Here is a 16790-nt window from a genome sequence, read left to right as displayed (position 1 = left end):
TGACCAATATTAAAATCGGATAAGACAGGGATATTACTTATTGGACCAAAAAACTGTACACAGAATCTCGTAGATTACAGTTTGCTACTAGACAGATGTACTGTTACTTCCCCTACAGTCAAAAATATGGGTGTTATATTAGACAGCAACTTGTCCTTTGAAAATCATATTTGCCATGTTACAAAAACAGCATTTTTCCATCTTAGAAACACTGCTAAGCTACGAAACACATTACCTGTTTGTGATGCAGAAAAGCTAGTTCATGCATTCATGACATCTAGACTGGGCTACTGTAATGCACTTCTAGGTGGTTGTCCTAAATCTTTAATAAACGGCAGCCATATCACCCTGCAGCCCAAGACCAGTTGCCCACTGAAGCTAAGCAGGGTTGAGCCTGGTCAGTAGAGCTGCAACTAACGATTATTTTTTCTGTCGACTACTCTAACGATTATTTTTATTACAATAAATAATTAATCTAATGTTCTTGTTTTGATTAGCTAATGAATCCCTTGGAAGTACAACTTCTAATATAATATTTCAACCTTTATTCATTTTCAACCAATGTGGTTGAAGTTTTTACAGTATACAAAAATAAAGAAAATTATTTTACTATGGTAAATATGAGTTTACGATAGCGCTTATACAACCCGAATTCCGGAAAAGTTGGGACGTTTTTTAAAATTTAATAAAATGAAAACTAAAGGAATTTCAAATCACATGAGCCAATATTTTATTCACAATAGAACATAGATAACGTAGCAAATGTTTAAACTGAGAAATTTTACACTTTTATCCACTTAATTAGCTCATTTAAAATTTAATGCCTGCTACAGGTCTCAAAAAAGTTGGCACGGGGGCAACAAATGGCTAAAAAAGCAAGCAGTTTTGAAAAGATTCAGCTGGGAGAACATCTAGTGATTAATTAAGTTAATTGATATCAGGTCTGTAACATGATTAGCTATAAAAGCTTTGTCTTAGAGAAGCAGAGTCTCTCAGAAGTAAAGATGGGCAGAGGCTCTCCAATCTGTGAAAGACTGCGTAAAAAAATTGTGGAAAACTTTAAAAACAATGTTCCTCAACGTCAAATTGCAAAGGCTTTGCAAATCTCATCATCTACAGTGCATAACATCATCAAAAGATTCAGAGAAACTGGAGAAATCTCTGTGCGTAAGGGACAAGGCCGGAGACCTTTATTGGATGCCCGTGGTCTTCGGGCTCTCAGACGACACTGCATCACTCATCGGCATGATTGTGTCAATGACATTACTAAATGGGCCCAGGAATACTTTCAGAAACCACTGTCGGTAAACACAATCCGCCGTGCCATCAGCAGATGCCAACTAAAGCTCTATCATGCAAAAAGGAAGCCATATGTGAACATGGTCCAGAAGCGCCGTCGTGTCCTGTGGGCCAAGGCTCATTTAAAATGGACTATTTCAAAGTGGAATAGTGTTTTATGGTCAGACGAGTCCAAATTTGACATTCTTGTTGGAAATCATGGACGCCGTGTCCTCCGGGATAAAAAAGAGGAGGGAGACCTTCCAGCATGTTATCAGCGTTCAGTTCAAAAGCCAGCATCTCTGATGGTATGGGGGTGCATAAGTGCATACGGTATGGGCAGCTTGCATGTTTTGGAAGGCTCTGTGAATGCTGAAAGGTATATAAAGGTTTTAGAGCAACATATGCTTCCCTCCAAACAACGTCTATTTCAGGGAAGGCCTTGTTTATTTCAGCAGGACAATGCAAAACCACATACTGCAGCTATAACAACAGCATGGCTTCGTCGTAGAAGAGTCCGGGTGCTAACCTGGCCTGCCTGCAGTCCAGATCTTTCACCTATAGAGAACATTTGGCGCATCATTAAACGAAAAATACGTCAAAGACGACCACGAACTCTTCAGCAGCTGGAAATCTATATAAGGCAAGAATGGGACCAAATTCCAACAGCAAAACTCCAGCAACTCATAGCCTCAATGCCCAGATGTCTTCAAACTGTTTTGAAAAGAAAAGAAGATGCTACACCATGGTTAACATGCCCCGTCCCAACTATTTTGAGACCTGTAGCAGAAATCAAAATTGAAATGAGCTCATTTTGTGCATAAAATTGTAAACTTTCTCAGTTTAAACATTTGCTATGTTATCTATGTTCTATTGTGAATAAAATATTGGCTCATGTGATTTGAAAGTCTTTTAGTTTTCATTTTATTAAAATTTAAAAAACGTCCCAACTTTTCCGGAATTCGGGTTGTAATTAAACCACAGTAGCCACAAATTTACAGTTGTCTGGGACGTCATGAAATGTTCTTTAGCATCACAGACCATAAAATGTAGTCAGGGTTCTGCTATGGTTTAGCATGGTTTCCAGAGATCTGGAGCTGATTCGGGGTAGCTCGGTGGTTTGTGACGGTTGTCTTGCGGCACGCTGTCTTTTAAGGGGCCGTTCACATATCATGTCTTTTGCACGCTCAAGTTCGTTATTTCCAATGTAGGCGTGCGGTATGCGTGCTCATAATGGAAACGACGCGGTTGTGAAAACAGGCACGGTCGCACCACATCGAGTTAAAAACATCTCAACTTTTCAGAATGCCGCAAGCGCACCGCAGGTCATGTGACAAGAACTAACCAATCAGCTTCATCTTTTCCCATAACAACGTTGAAAGCTCAGATAAGATGAAGGAACTGCTGATCATAGCTGTATATGGATTGCCATTTTGAAATAAAATTTAGTAGCAGAGCTACTGCAAGCGATTTTTAGTGCTGCAAATCCATTTATCCTTTGCTGAAATTTCCGCGTCTTCAGGGAGAGAGCACGCCATGGTTGCTTAGCAACGGCAGACATCCCAGGGGCGCAACTGCCTGAGCGCTTTGGAAAGAAGGAGAAAGCGGCGCGACTCGCGTTTTCCACGCGTTTTTAGGCGTGATATGTGAACGCCCCTAACGCGTGTTAGAAACCCGCGCCAACAAAGACTTTATTTTTTATTTTATCCTTTACAAGAATATCAAAATCATGCAATGAGCAAGTCTGCGTTTATTAGACACTTTTAGAATCGCCGAATCTGCTGCGGTCGTTCAATCACATCTGCAGCAGATACCTGAACCAGGAAGTTGGTCACCAGATCACACGGTAACCAGTTAAACTGTAACACCGGAGAGCGCCAGGATGTTCTCCTCTGAGGTGCTCGTGCATCGCAGTTGTGCTGCCGTGGTATACCATATCGTTTTTTCAAAGGGAACAAATGGCCATTTTATTTGGCCTCTGTATGAAGTATTCCCATACTTTTGATAACAGTGGTCTCTGCTTTTGTGATAGAATGCAACTTTCTCCATTCCCAGTATGCCATTACGCGAGATGTAAACAGTGTGACGCGTCGACGCATTTTACGCACGTCGAGGTATTTTTGTAGTCGACGTAATCGATGACGTCGACGTGTCGTTGCAGCACTACTGGTTAGTACCTGGATGGGAGACTCCTGGGAAAAATAGGTTGCTGCTGGAAGAGGTGCTAGTGAGGTCAGCAGGGGGTGCTCACCCTGTGGTCTGTGTGGGTCCTAGCGCCCCAGTGTAGTGATGGGGACACTATACTGTCAACAAGCACCGTCCTTCGGATAAGACATTAAACCTGAGGTCCTGACTCTCTGTGGTCATTAAAAATCCCAGGATGTCTTTCGAAAAGAGTAGAGGTGTGACCAAATTTGCCCATTGGCCTCTGACCTTCATAGCTTCCTAAAAATTCCCTTAATCTGCCGATTGGCTTTATCACTCGGTATCCTCTTCAAACAATAACCTAGTGTGTGGTGGGCGTTCTGGCGCAATACGGCTGCCGTCGCATCATCCAGGTGGATACTGCACCCTGGTGGTGGATGAGGAGATACACCTTGACAATGTAAAGCGCTTTGAGTACTTAGAAAAGCACTACATAAATGTAAGGAATTATTATTATTATTATTATCATTTTACCCTAATTCTACAGTTTCTGTACTGGCTACAAAACATTATTACTCACCTATAAGGCCCTTAATGGTAACTAGTCTTGTACCATGCTACAATCCATCACTCTCCCTAAAGCCTGTGTTATACTTTCCACAAGAGCAATCAGGACACGCATACGGGACATATTGTCACCATACAGTCACCACTGATAAGCTACTACTAAATATTGTAGAAACTTAATTTTCTGTAAAACTGCTTTGCAACAATTTCTATTGTAAAAAGCTATACAAATAAGCTTGAATTGAATTGATACAGTGGCTCAGTAGCACACAACACAAAAAAGAATAATCAATGGCGCTCACTTTCTTGGCCACTACAGAGAATGTGTTATATCTAAGGACTTTATATAAACGAAATCCAAAGTTTGATATAACGAAATCTAAATTTGGAACATATTACTGTAACAATTTCCTGCAAAAAAAAAAAACCTTAGCCAAGTCATTTATAAAGCTATGTGAATTTAAAGTGTTATTCATAAAGCCTGGTGCAGTAAAACCGGTTTAAAAAGAGTAATATTGTTAGACATTTAACTCAAGTACATAGCCCAAATTTGAACTTAAAAGCATCATTCATGTGGTCGCGAGAAACAACTATGAAATTAATTCAACCACAATAATGTGCAAGTTCAAGTGAAAGAGTCCATAAAAACACTGGTATGGTATTGTTACGGTATTGTATATATTAGTGTTGTTAAAAGACCTGGTACTTCAGTACCAAGTCGGTACTAAAAATTTAAAATGTTACGCTACCAGGTTTTTTTTTTAAGTACCAGTGGTACAGAGTACCCAGTCAACCCGGTTCTTTATGCGCTACCTGAAAGGTGCAAAATTTTATTAAAATTTTTTTAAAATTTTAAAGACAGACAGCCAGATCAAATGAAAGAGTTCAAGCAGGTAAGTTTCATTGGGTTTTCCATACATTTATTTATTTGTGGCGGCCCAACACAATATCAAAACTCACCAGCACAAATAGATTTTCCAAAAGGATTTGACTTCGTTGAATAAACATGATTACTGCACCTGTCACAGTCGAAACCCGGTGCGGGTGTTTTTATATCACTGTATTTTTTGAAGGAAACCGTCTGTCGTCAGAAAATTATGGATGTCATTTTTTTAAATCTTTTATTTTTTTTTATTTAATCTTGCCTGTAATACCTGAACAGCGTTTGTGATCGATTGCAGGATCAGCGCTTAATTGATTACAGCCATTACTGGGGAACCGTCTCTCTTTCGTGCTCTACAAGCGTCTCCTGCTATCAGAGAATGAAATTGCATATATATGATGCCACAAATAGTGTGCAAGGCTGTGTTCTGTTATTAATATTATTCAACATTTTAATTTGAATGTCGGATTGAAATGAACGCTGTTATTGGAGCAGTGATCGTAAACATAAACATGGCTAACGCTCATATAATGAGCATTAGAATGAAGTTTCTTTATTAACTATTTAATGTTCCTATAACATTTATTAGGGTAAACAACAGGACGACATGAGAATATTTACTATTTTTACATACCAGAGTCTTTTAAATGAATTGTGAACCTAAAATATGATTGTTAGAGAATGTGCAAATGGTTAACATTGTTTGTCATATCAGTCAGAAAAGCAGTTCTGGCCTTTTTTTTTTTTTTTACTTGCTTAGTTGTTATTCTTGGCTTTAAAATTCAAAAACCCTTTAAAATTAAATATGTACAGTTTGGATTAAATTAAAGTGTTTTTGTGTTGTGCTTTGGTACCAAGACCTGAGAATTTTCACTGGTATTGGTACCATATCTTAGCGATATGCTGTTTATACTACGTGAAAATAGATATTTACATTACATTTACATAGTCTATTTACATTAGTTATAAATAAGCTTGTCTCTGTTGTGTTGTGCCAATTTCATTGTGTTACGCCAATTTCATTGTGTTGTGCACTATTATTAGCTATATCCTGGATGATTTCTGTTAAGGTTTTGCTGTTCAGATGTGTTATTGCCAAAGACATTTATTTTATGTTTGTTATATTTGTTTTTGGCATTTAAGTGGGGACTGGCCACTACTGGACAAAAGAGTGATGGTATGTGAGCTCACCTTGGTCTTCTTGAGCATGTCCATTTGTGTGCGTGTCGCGGTGTGTGTGTTGAGTAATTCCATCTCCTGGTCTAGCTTGCGCTGGGCCTGGTCCAGTTCAGTTTTCTCCTTTTGTAGTTCAACTACCTCTGCCTTTAGACTGTCCACCGTACAGGCCTGTACGGCATTATCAAGCTCACGCTCCTATGAACACACACATTTTAAGAGATGTATCTAAAAGCAACACAGGTGCCACTGATGTTAGTTCTGTTAGTTTCAAATTTAGCCAGTTTAGTTAAGGAATCAGTTGAGCCAAACAAGAACATAATTACAAAGACATCTGCTTGCTCAAAGGAAGTCATGTGTGGTGTAGTGCAGTAGCGCAGGCCTAACCGCTTTCTGAAGTTCAGTTTCTAGCTCCTGTAGTCTGCTTGAGGAGCCCTCCAGTCTTTGGAGGTCAGACTTGATGTTTTTCAGTTCCTGTTGTTTCTTGGCCTGTATGTCTCTCTTCAGCTCAATGGTTCTCTCTAGACCTGTCTTTTTATCTCTGAGATCATCGATGCTTTGCTGCTTCTGTGCCTCTTTCTCTTGCATATCACGCTGAAAACAAATTAAGAAATTATCACTAAACAATGGTAACGTTACAATAATAATATTGAACTTATAAATATGGAGTCAAAACAATGCAGTATATATATATATATACACAAAAAAATAAAGTTTTGCAAACGATAATAAAAAAATGCAAAACATAAATGAAACCACGTGAAAGCAATGATTTTGCAATTTTTCTGCCCATCTCACTTTGTGGCTCTATTTTGACGTGAGGGTGGGGTCAAGGGACGGGGGCATGTACAACATGCCTCCCTGGAAGTGACGTCATCAGCCCGAGAGGCAGCTCACTGATCCAGGTACTGTCATGATGAGCAGAGGCTTGCGAGTGGATCATTTCTTTTTATTCAATAGCATTAAAACATGCATGTTTTCGTTTTATAAACAAATGTATATGTGTATTAGCAGTGTTTGCTCAAGTTAAAGAAGTTGTTACCATGAACATCTGCTCTTTGTTTCTCTTGATGTGTACACTTTTATAAGCATTAAAATGTGTATTGTTTCATTTGGTTAACTGCATGTGTATTAACAGTGTTAGTTTAAAATCTCTTAACTTGTGGGAGGACGCCAGCACACAGAACGTTCTTTGGTTTTAGTAGTTCAGAGATACTGCTAGTCATAATGTAAAATAATGCAATTCACTTCATAAACTATAACTTACATCATTAAAGAGGTCTACGACTCAAGTTTCATATCGATCTCGACTTTGTTTTTCTTTTATTCCTGGCATAAATTAATAAATGACTGTCATTGTAAGATTAAAAAAAATGAAGCTCAAGTCTTTTTGTTTTAGTTTTGTCGTGGCCACGAGTTTAATGCATAAACAAACCTGCGTGACCAGAGCAACCTGAGATTATAAGAGACTGATAAAATATTTTTATCCATCCCACAGTCCATTGATTGTGTCTTTTATGTAATATATGTGCATATAAGGCTATTATTATTGTTATCATTGCATATAATATATCCAAGTGGATGCTGCACACTGCTGGTGGTTGAGGAGAGACCCCCAACATGACTGTACAGCACTTTGGATGTACAACAATACACAATAAAGAGCTATATAAATGCACCATTCATTTATTCATTCATTTCATTCATTCATTCATATAGGCTAACCTTATATAATGATTGATAATATTACATTAAATAGGGCTATATTTTTATATTTATTGTTATGCTTATGTCCCCTTTTAATTTGTGTATTGCTTATCTAATTAACTGTGATAAATGAGTGTTTTAGTGGATAAATTCATCCACTAAAGTGCACTTCCAGTAAAAAAAAAAAAAATTATTGGCATGTCGGCCTTTTACAGTATAGGCTAGGGCTGCACGATATTGGGAAAAAAATGACATTGCGATATTTTATTTTTCTGCGATTAATATTGCGATATGAAATCTAATTTTTTCTTACAAACAAAAATGGGGTGAGCACACTTACATTCTCATTTTAAATGATTTAAACATCGACACCATCGTGTCAATTGATTAATATGCGCGAGGGAGAAAGAGCAAGACAGTGCTTGTGTTGTTTGAAGACGGTGAGCGTGCGGTGCGCTCTCTCTCTCTCTCTCGCGCGCGCGCTCTCTCTCTCTCTCTCTCTCTCTCTCTCTCTGCCCTGTTAAACTGACAGGACTTAAAAACACATGCAAAATATAAACGTTCACTCTATGATGGTTAAGCTGTGCAATTAATCCGCGAATCACATTCGTCAAGGGCCAGGGAGCAGCTGGCCCGTACAGTTAATTAATAACGCATCAACTACGACAGCCTACATCGCACATCTTGCGATGTGCTATCGTGGATTCGTACATCGCGATATCGATGCTTAAACGACACAATCGTGCAGCCCTAGTATAGGCTATTATTTACAAAACTCTTCAGGGCTGCATTTCCCAAAAGCATTTCCTCAATACTTTAATTTTAATTTGCAAAACTTTATTTTCTTTTGCAAAACGTAATTTTTTTTTGCGTATATACACGGAAATATATTATTTTGACTCCATATATAACTGACATTTTTTTTTAAGTTGTGTGCCTATTTTATTTCATTATTTTTTATTTTGACTTTCTGTTAAGCACTAAATTAATCAACACGATGATGTATAATATAGAGTAATTATCATGTGTTACTCAAACCATACCATAGTTTGGTTAAGGGCCTCTGAGTCCTGGTCCAGTCTCTCTTTGACTTGTCTGTGGAAGCTCTGGAGCTGTCGCTCATTAAGAGGGGTCCGGTCATAACCCTCCAACTCCAGGAAAGATGCTAAACTCTTGACCTGGGTGTCCCTCTTTTTAATGTTTTGTGTGTATCTATCGGCCTCCAACTGCAGACGTCCTTCAAACAAACCAAAAATTATGATGAACAGCTCTTAAAATGAATAAACATCATAATGTGCTGCTAATAGGTAATAAGAGAAAAATTACGTGGCCACATTCCAGTGCTTGTGTGTTTAATGTGGTTAAATTGTTTTTTTTCTTTTGCCATCAAATCAAAGATGCAACGTACAGATATGCATTGGTTGCAACCCTAGTGTACTCCTATATGCACCTCCCAAAAAAACCTTCCTCTAACTTACATTTATGCAATTTAGCAGATGCTTTTATCCAAAGCGACTTACAGTGCATTCAGGCTATATATTTCTTTTTTTTTATACAACTTTGACTTGTAATACTTATATAGCAATCATGGTTTTGCCAGGCTGTAATATATACTAAAAGAACATCACTTGTCTTCTAGTGATTTTTTTTTTAAATATTAGAATCAACTAAACAATTTGAGGATATTAGAGAACAGATACATACATCGATCACTGATACATAAAGGGAAATCTGACTACCTTGCTCAACTAGCATGTCAGATTTGATGCGGTTCATCCTCTGGCACTCTCGGCCTGCACGTTCAAGATCACGCTGGCACTCCACAAGTCTCCGTTCCTTCTCCTTCACAGTCCTCTGGTGATTCTGATACATGTCCTGCAGCTGATCGTCTGTGCCCTGGAATACCTAAAACCGCACAACACAGAGTCAGGGTTCCTCAATGAATGAACAAATGGTGTGGCACAAGGCTTTGTCTTAGGCCTCTTGTTTTTTTGGTTATACATGCTCCTTTTAGGTGATATTTTTAGTAAACATGGTATTAGTATTCATTGTATTGCAGACAACAAACAATTTATCCAGACCATAAGTTATAAATAATAGTTTAATGTGACATGACGTGTGTCCAAGTATGGTGTCCCATTCTCGGAATCACTATTCATTAAGCTCACCGTTCCCTCCCGTTTATAATTGCTGCAGTTTATAGTTGTCATTTTCCTTATATAAGTATTTTTCTAGATGTTATCCATGCTTTATTTTTCAATGACATGCAAGAAAACAACCAAATAAAGGATTTCAAAGGGGGAAAAAAAGGTATTCACTTTCTTCCTGCCACACGAGGCTGTCCTACTTCCAGGAAGCGTGGTATATATATATATATATATATATATATATATATATATATTTATTATATATATATATATATATATATATATATATATATTTATTATATATATATATATATATATATATATATATATATATATATATATATATATATATATATATATATATATTAGCGGTGGGCATAGATTTATTTTTTAAATCTAGATTAATCTAGATTAATTCCAAGATTACCGTGAGATTAGTCTAGATTAAAAAAAATAATCTAAGATTAAAATGGCTCATTTGAATTCTGCGGAAGGCATTCAGAATATGTCTGCTACCCAAATAAAATAATGACTAAAAGTAACGTTAAGTCTTTGAGAACGGGTTAGACCAGGGGCTCATCTCCTGTTTCCAAAATGCATCACAAACTGCTTGAGAAAGCTGTAAACTAATTCCACATTGCACAAGGTGCAAACAACCTTACGCCTGTTTCACACATAATCCGTCTGCAGTGCGTATGTGTTGCATTTTTTTTTTACGCACCCATGTTAACGGATTCCAGCATTCACGCGGTTGTGGTCCGTCAGTGTGTTCCAGGAGCGGTGCGTCAGTGCAGTGATCGTTTACGTACTGAGTAGCGGACTGCAAACGCGTCCTGTGTGAAAGAACAATGAGTATGAGTCCGTGCTGCTTCAGCACCACATACGTAACGCATACGTACTGCAGACGGATTATGTGTGAAACAGGCATGTGTCTTGGCGAGGTTTCCATTGGGAAGCTTCTTAAACAACAAAAAAAAAATTCCCTGAAGCACACCCGCCGGCATCTTAGCTGCATCCATGTTAGCAGTAGACATACACACAGGTTTAAAGACTCATTCTCGCCCCCTTCAGATTCGGCTAGGTATACATCCACGCTAAAATATCAGGGTGAAAGTCATCATAGTTCGCGTAGTATAGACCAAGCTCCCAACCCAACTTTGAGAATAGATTAACGGCAATATTATTTTAACGCCCAATAAGAGTCTCACGATAACGGCCCACCACTAATATGTATATATATCTACATAATACATGAAAGTCTCTCGAATCAACCATACAAAAATTTTCCAGGAGATCTATAGTTTTTGTATAATTCTATAGATTATTTATATAGATAGATAGATAAGATAGATAAGATAGATAAGATAGATAGATAAGATAGATAAGATAGATAGATAATTTTGTATACTAAAAATCAAAAAACTGGACTTTTGAATTTTGTATACTGGACTATCAAAAGTCCAAGCCACAACAATTTTTGACTTATAAGTACAGACTATGGGGAAATGGGTTATACTGTTAACAGGTTAATAAATCAAGGTTATTGGTCTTGTTTAATGCTTTTTGCTTTCATAATATCCCACCTTAAACATAACTTTACAGTGCTTTCCACACATACAGGTAGTGTTGGGCGATATGGTCATTTTTCAAATCGTCTTATCGTCAGTCCGTGAGATCGACGATACACAATATTATCGAGCATGGGTGGAGCAAGAGAGAGACTCTTTGTTCTTGTCATAGCATAACTATTTGGTGTTTTAAACCGCGCAGGTGCGCGAGAGAGAGCCTATGGAGTCAATAATAATAAAAAAAAAAATTACTTTCAAACATACTGACTGATTTAACTAACGTTAAATATAAAAATACTGTATTTAAAACAGCTAGTTCATACATAGTCGGACGTAACTGTCATATCGCACGTCCGCATCTGGGCAGGGAAGTTATCAGTCTAAATGTTCTGCAAAATCAGTCAACGGTGAAAATCAATAGCAGATTCCATTTAAAGTCCAACAGTTAAACACTAATATTGGGCAAAAAACGAACATTTAAATATAAAGTATTTAAAATAGGTAAGTTGATATATTTGTAGTAAAGTTGAATTGAACTGATGCATCAGTCATACAGCGCTCCGGACCGCGCGCCTCATGACGAGTCTAACGCACCGCAACAGAAACAAGAATGAGATGCATTCTACACATAACTGTGGCATTAAACTCAGTGAGGGCTCGTTTAAAATAGTGCACATATATAGGCCGTTCAGATTACTTGTTAAAGTGCAATGAGATGCCTTACATCTGCAGACGATGTACGTCTGTTTGTGGATGGAGACTTTGTAACGGCCAAAACTATGTATTTTGCATGCATCACATTATAGTGCGGTGTGCATGAAAATAATAACAAGGCGGCAGATTGAACTTATCCATAGTGGTTCTCACGTAGTCCTTCTACGTCATCACCACATAGTGTGTTTTATAAGTTAAGTGATCAGTCTTTAAGAAAAGGACTATGTGAGAACCATGCACTATGGATGATAAATTCGCTCTGCCACCTTGTTAATTATTTTGTCTTTACTTTATTTGTGTCACCAAGAAAGAGTTAATCTCTCATGTATGAGAAGAGCGCGTTGCCGTATACCAGCCATTAAATGTGTGGGACACCAACTCGTCGTTTTCTATCTCTTTCATTTCATGGATTTAACGAATTATCCGAGTCAAAGCAGACAGTTTCAGTGACTACAGGCTCTAATCCTCCTGCGTGTGAGAGGTGTGTGTGTGAAATGCGGGCAGTGAAATTAAGTGAAATAGCTGGGCAGTTTAAAAGCCGAATTATAATAAGCAGCCTAATAAAAATAATAGTTATTATTATTATAATCTAAAACATTAATAGGAAAATTAAAATGTTTGATTATCGACAGAGAATTCTGCTTATGCCGATATCTCTGACGATCGTCGATACACGATACTATCGTCTACCGGCACAACCCTACATACAGGTGCATCTAAATAAATTAGAATGTCGTGGAAAAGTTCATTTAGCTCAGTAATTCAACTCAAATTGTGAAATTCATGTATCAAATAAAATTAATACACACAGACTGAAGTAGTTTAAGTCTTTGGTTCTTTTAATTGTGGTCATTTTGGCTCTCCTTTAACAAAAACCCACCAATTCACTCAACAAATTAGAATATGGTGACATGCCAATCAGCTAATCAGCTCAAAACACCTGCAAAGGTTTCCTGAGCCTTCAAAATGGTCTCTGTTTGGTTCTCCGAGCTACACAATCATGGGGAAGACTGCTGATCTGACAGTTGTCCAAAAGACAATCATTGACAGGGTGGTCCACAAGGAGGGTAAGCCACAAACATTCATTGCCAAAGAAGCTGGCTGTTCACAGTAGGGCTGTGTATCACCAGCAAAGTCATGATACGATATGTATCACTGTACAGATGCCACGATACGATACATACAGCAGCGCTGTCTTCCACCCTCAATAACCATGGCTGAAGTGCCCTTGAGGAAGGCACTGAACCCCCAGTTGCTCCACGGGTGCTGGATATATAGCTGCCCACTGCTCCGGGTGTGTGTTCACTTCTCACTGCTGTGTGTGTGCACTTGGATGGGTTAAATGCAGAGCACCAATTCAGAGTATGGGTCACCATACTTGGCAAATGACCTTCACTTTCACTTTATTTGTGATGGGATGGTTACGCACTTTTGTCTTTCCTCCCTCAGAACAAACCTCATAAGTAGAGGGAGAGACAATTCTTTGGGGGGCGCCAGGGGAACATGGGCCATTTTCCCGAGAACACTGGACTTTGAACTACCCACATGAACACTTTGCACATTTAAATTCCATTTAAAAGCTGCGGCTGCGAACAATTGTTTCGGTTTCACAATGGTGTAGCAGGCCAGAAATTTGAACTGCTTGGGTAATAGGGATGAGCTGCAGGCTTTCTGGGGAGACAGACCTCGAATGCTTCTCCCTCTTTTTTATGCAGGTCGCATTGCTGACGCATAGTTGTTACCGTCTTGCCGAACATGGCATTTGGATCGATAGGGGCATCCAAAAACTCCACTTTTTCTTTGTCAAAGAGGCCTGACAAACCCAGACATAGCGATCTCTCTCTCACAACCGCTAAGCCCATACTCCGGCAACAACTTTGAACTGCTCTGCGGGACGTGTGCAGGTTTAAATCTGCAATGACGCATATCTCCTACCAGAGCGATGGGTTGGGAGAACCGAAGTCCAGCTAAGACCCAATCTCCTCTAATAACTCCGCTTGATAGGCTGTGAGGAGGGAAGTCGCGTTCAAAGCATGTACGGCCAGTACAGAAAATTTATAAATCTTTTGAAAAACAGAGGCGGCGAAGCGCTCTATTTTCCCTGTCAACGAGGCCCCAGTTGAAGAGAGCGCTGCCATACAGCTCGGATGCAAATGATTCACCACAGATGATCCTACATGGGGAGGATTTGCCATCCCCAATTCTCCATTCCCTGGACATCTAGCCTTGAGAAGTCCTTAACAGGTACTCAGTGGGAAAAAGGCTTATCCCAAAACCTCTTCATTTCAGCCACACAAGCCGCGATGGCTGGAATAAACTGCTTCGCTGGAGGAAGACGGCTTTTTTGAGGTGGCCATGAAGCCTGCACTCAACTAGTACAGAAAACCTTAATTTGATAGGGAATCTTTCCACAGCTCTACTGCCCTACTTCTGTGTCTGCTTTTCCCATGCGGGGTGGAAATTTCCAGTCTTCAAGTGACAGCAGCAGTTTACAAACCTCACACAAAAGGATGAATGGAAAACTAAAGAGCTGACGCATGGGATTAATTGCTGCAGTTTATTTATTTTTTTCTCCCTTTTATGACATTATGTCTTGTAAGGGGCAAAATATTTATCCAGGCCCCTTTATCCAGTTTGGAAGCATTTTATTCCAATTGATCAAGGACCCTAATTCTTTTTATGAGTAGTAGCTTATGATTCCATTATAATGTTCAAATTCAGACAAGTAATAAGTTTCACATTATTACATGAAATCACCTATAACAGTCAGCCATTGAATACTATGGCCCTAGAATTTTTTTTTTTCTTTCAGGTATGCCTTTTTATTATATGGATGTAATATTTTCTTAATCTATTTATTTTTATTTATTAATTTTCATTTAAGGAACACACCTCTAAGAATGAAAATAACTGCATGTTCAATAATATATAAATAAATAATCATGTGTGTAGCCTACACATGATAGTTATTTAAATGAGCATATATTTTGAAAATAATATCATTAATTTCATGAATATCAAGGACTTTTCTCAGAGATAATACCAATACCTTGTTGGGGCAACTTAATGGCTGCACTTTGTTCTACACTGTTCCACCATTTTAAGGCAAATGGATTTGTTGCGTTTTCATATTCACGTGATTATAAGCTAGAAGCAGCCTTTTTAGGTTTGCATCGAGTGTTCTTCAACTTTTATGCACAATAAATTAAAGAATAAAGATTGATCTGTTGAAAGCAGTTATTTTAAGCTAGTACCAAATGCTCTCCTACTATTAAAATTTGACATTGAAGGGCTGATTACAAAATAATTTGCCCACCGGCAACTATAGTTGCCGCACATTCAAACATGATTTTCATGAAGAATAAAAGAAAGAAAAAAACAACAACCTGAGGATATGCAAATGCAAAACATGTTCACATAGGACACTATTAACATGATTATATGCATGAAACCATTTAGAAAAATTTGGGCACAAATGGGTTAACCCATGCATTCACAGAGTGCATACACACAGCAGTGAGTGGTGGGGCACCCGGCAAGCAATTGGGTGTTTGGTGCCTTGCTCAAGGGCACCTCACCTCAACCGTGGGAACTGAAGGTAGAAGAGAGCGCTGTACATTCACTAGGGCTGTGTATCACCAGCAAAGTCACGATATGATACATATCACGATTGAGATGCCACGATACGATATTTATCACGATACATGACTGTTTCAGTAGAATTTAGTGAAACAGCTGTTTATGAAACACTGCATACTTTAGAGCCAGTGCTAACTATAAGCAGTTGACCTCTGCAATATCAAGGGCCTCCATAACTGTACCACAGTACAATACAGGTAATGGTATATGTTTAATGTTTACATTGGGCACTCCCCACCAGGTACAACATTCTGATTGTTTGCATTTTGTTTTTAAGCCCATTAATAATAATTTACTCATTCTAATAAATTTATATTGTAATATACTCATATTAATATATAAAAAAATGTAATTGCACAAATTAATGCACTCTCTACTTTTTACAAATAAAAGTAAAAAAAAAAGAGTTCTAATCTAAACTTATGCGCTGTCTTCTGTATCTTGCGCACACACGCTCAATCACTCACACAGATCACACTTTGCGTGCAATCAGACATTCAGGAACAAACTTTTTAGCACTGCTCCACATATTTTTGTAAACTATAAATAGCTTAATTGCTGAAGAGCTTCAATATCTTTCTCAACAAGGAGCTGGTAACATCATTGTTTCTAAATGAATTAAAGCCACAGCTTCACTGTTAATAGAGTAATGTGACAAAACTGAGGTAATTTGTATGTGCACAGCCTCTCCTCTCTCTCTCTCTCTCTCTCTCTCTCTCTCTCTCTCTCTCTCTCTCTCGTGTAAATAACATTTGATGAATTACAATGTTCTGAGAATAGAATATTGAAGTGGAGATCGCTTAACTGCAAGCTAACAGGTGTTTTCAGAAAGCAAGCGTGTTTATAATGAAAAGAGAGTGTGTGCACAGGGTTGCCAGGTTGACAAAGATAAGTAACACGCTGAACAGATATTTCCGTATTGCGCAATGTTTTGTGGATAACGTCTCTTTATATAAGGCAACCCCG

The 16790-nt window shown here is 38.2% G+C and overlaps 1 protein-coding gene across 1 annotated transcript in view; it reads right to left on the bottom strand.

The window, feature by feature from the left end:
- The window catches only part of LOC132117488 (DNA repair protein RAD50-like), a 61942-nt gene that overhangs the window by 38372 nt on the left and 6780 nt on the right, over window positions 1–16790 (bottom strand). The window contains exons 7-10 of the mRNA XM_059526805.1: window positions 9496–9661; window positions 8800–8993; window positions 6437–6643; window positions 6065–6247 (exon numbers count right to left, since the gene is read on the bottom strand). Of these exons, the coding sequence (XP_059382788.1) occupies window positions 6065–6247; window positions 6437–6643; window positions 8800–8993; window positions 9496–9661 (750 nt within the window). The remainder of the gene's footprint in view (window positions 1–6064; window positions 6248–6436; window positions 6644–8799; window positions 8994–9495; window positions 9662–16790) is intronic.

The sequence above is a fragment of the Carassius carassius genome, chromosome 36 (assembly GCF_963082965.1).
Source record: "Carassius carassius chromosome 36, fCarCar2.1, whole genome shotgun sequence".
Taxonomy (NCBI): Eukaryota; Metazoa; Chordata; class Actinopteri; order Cypriniformes; family Cyprinidae; genus Carassius; species Carassius carassius.
This window is presented reverse-complemented; position numbering and strand designations above follow the sequence as displayed.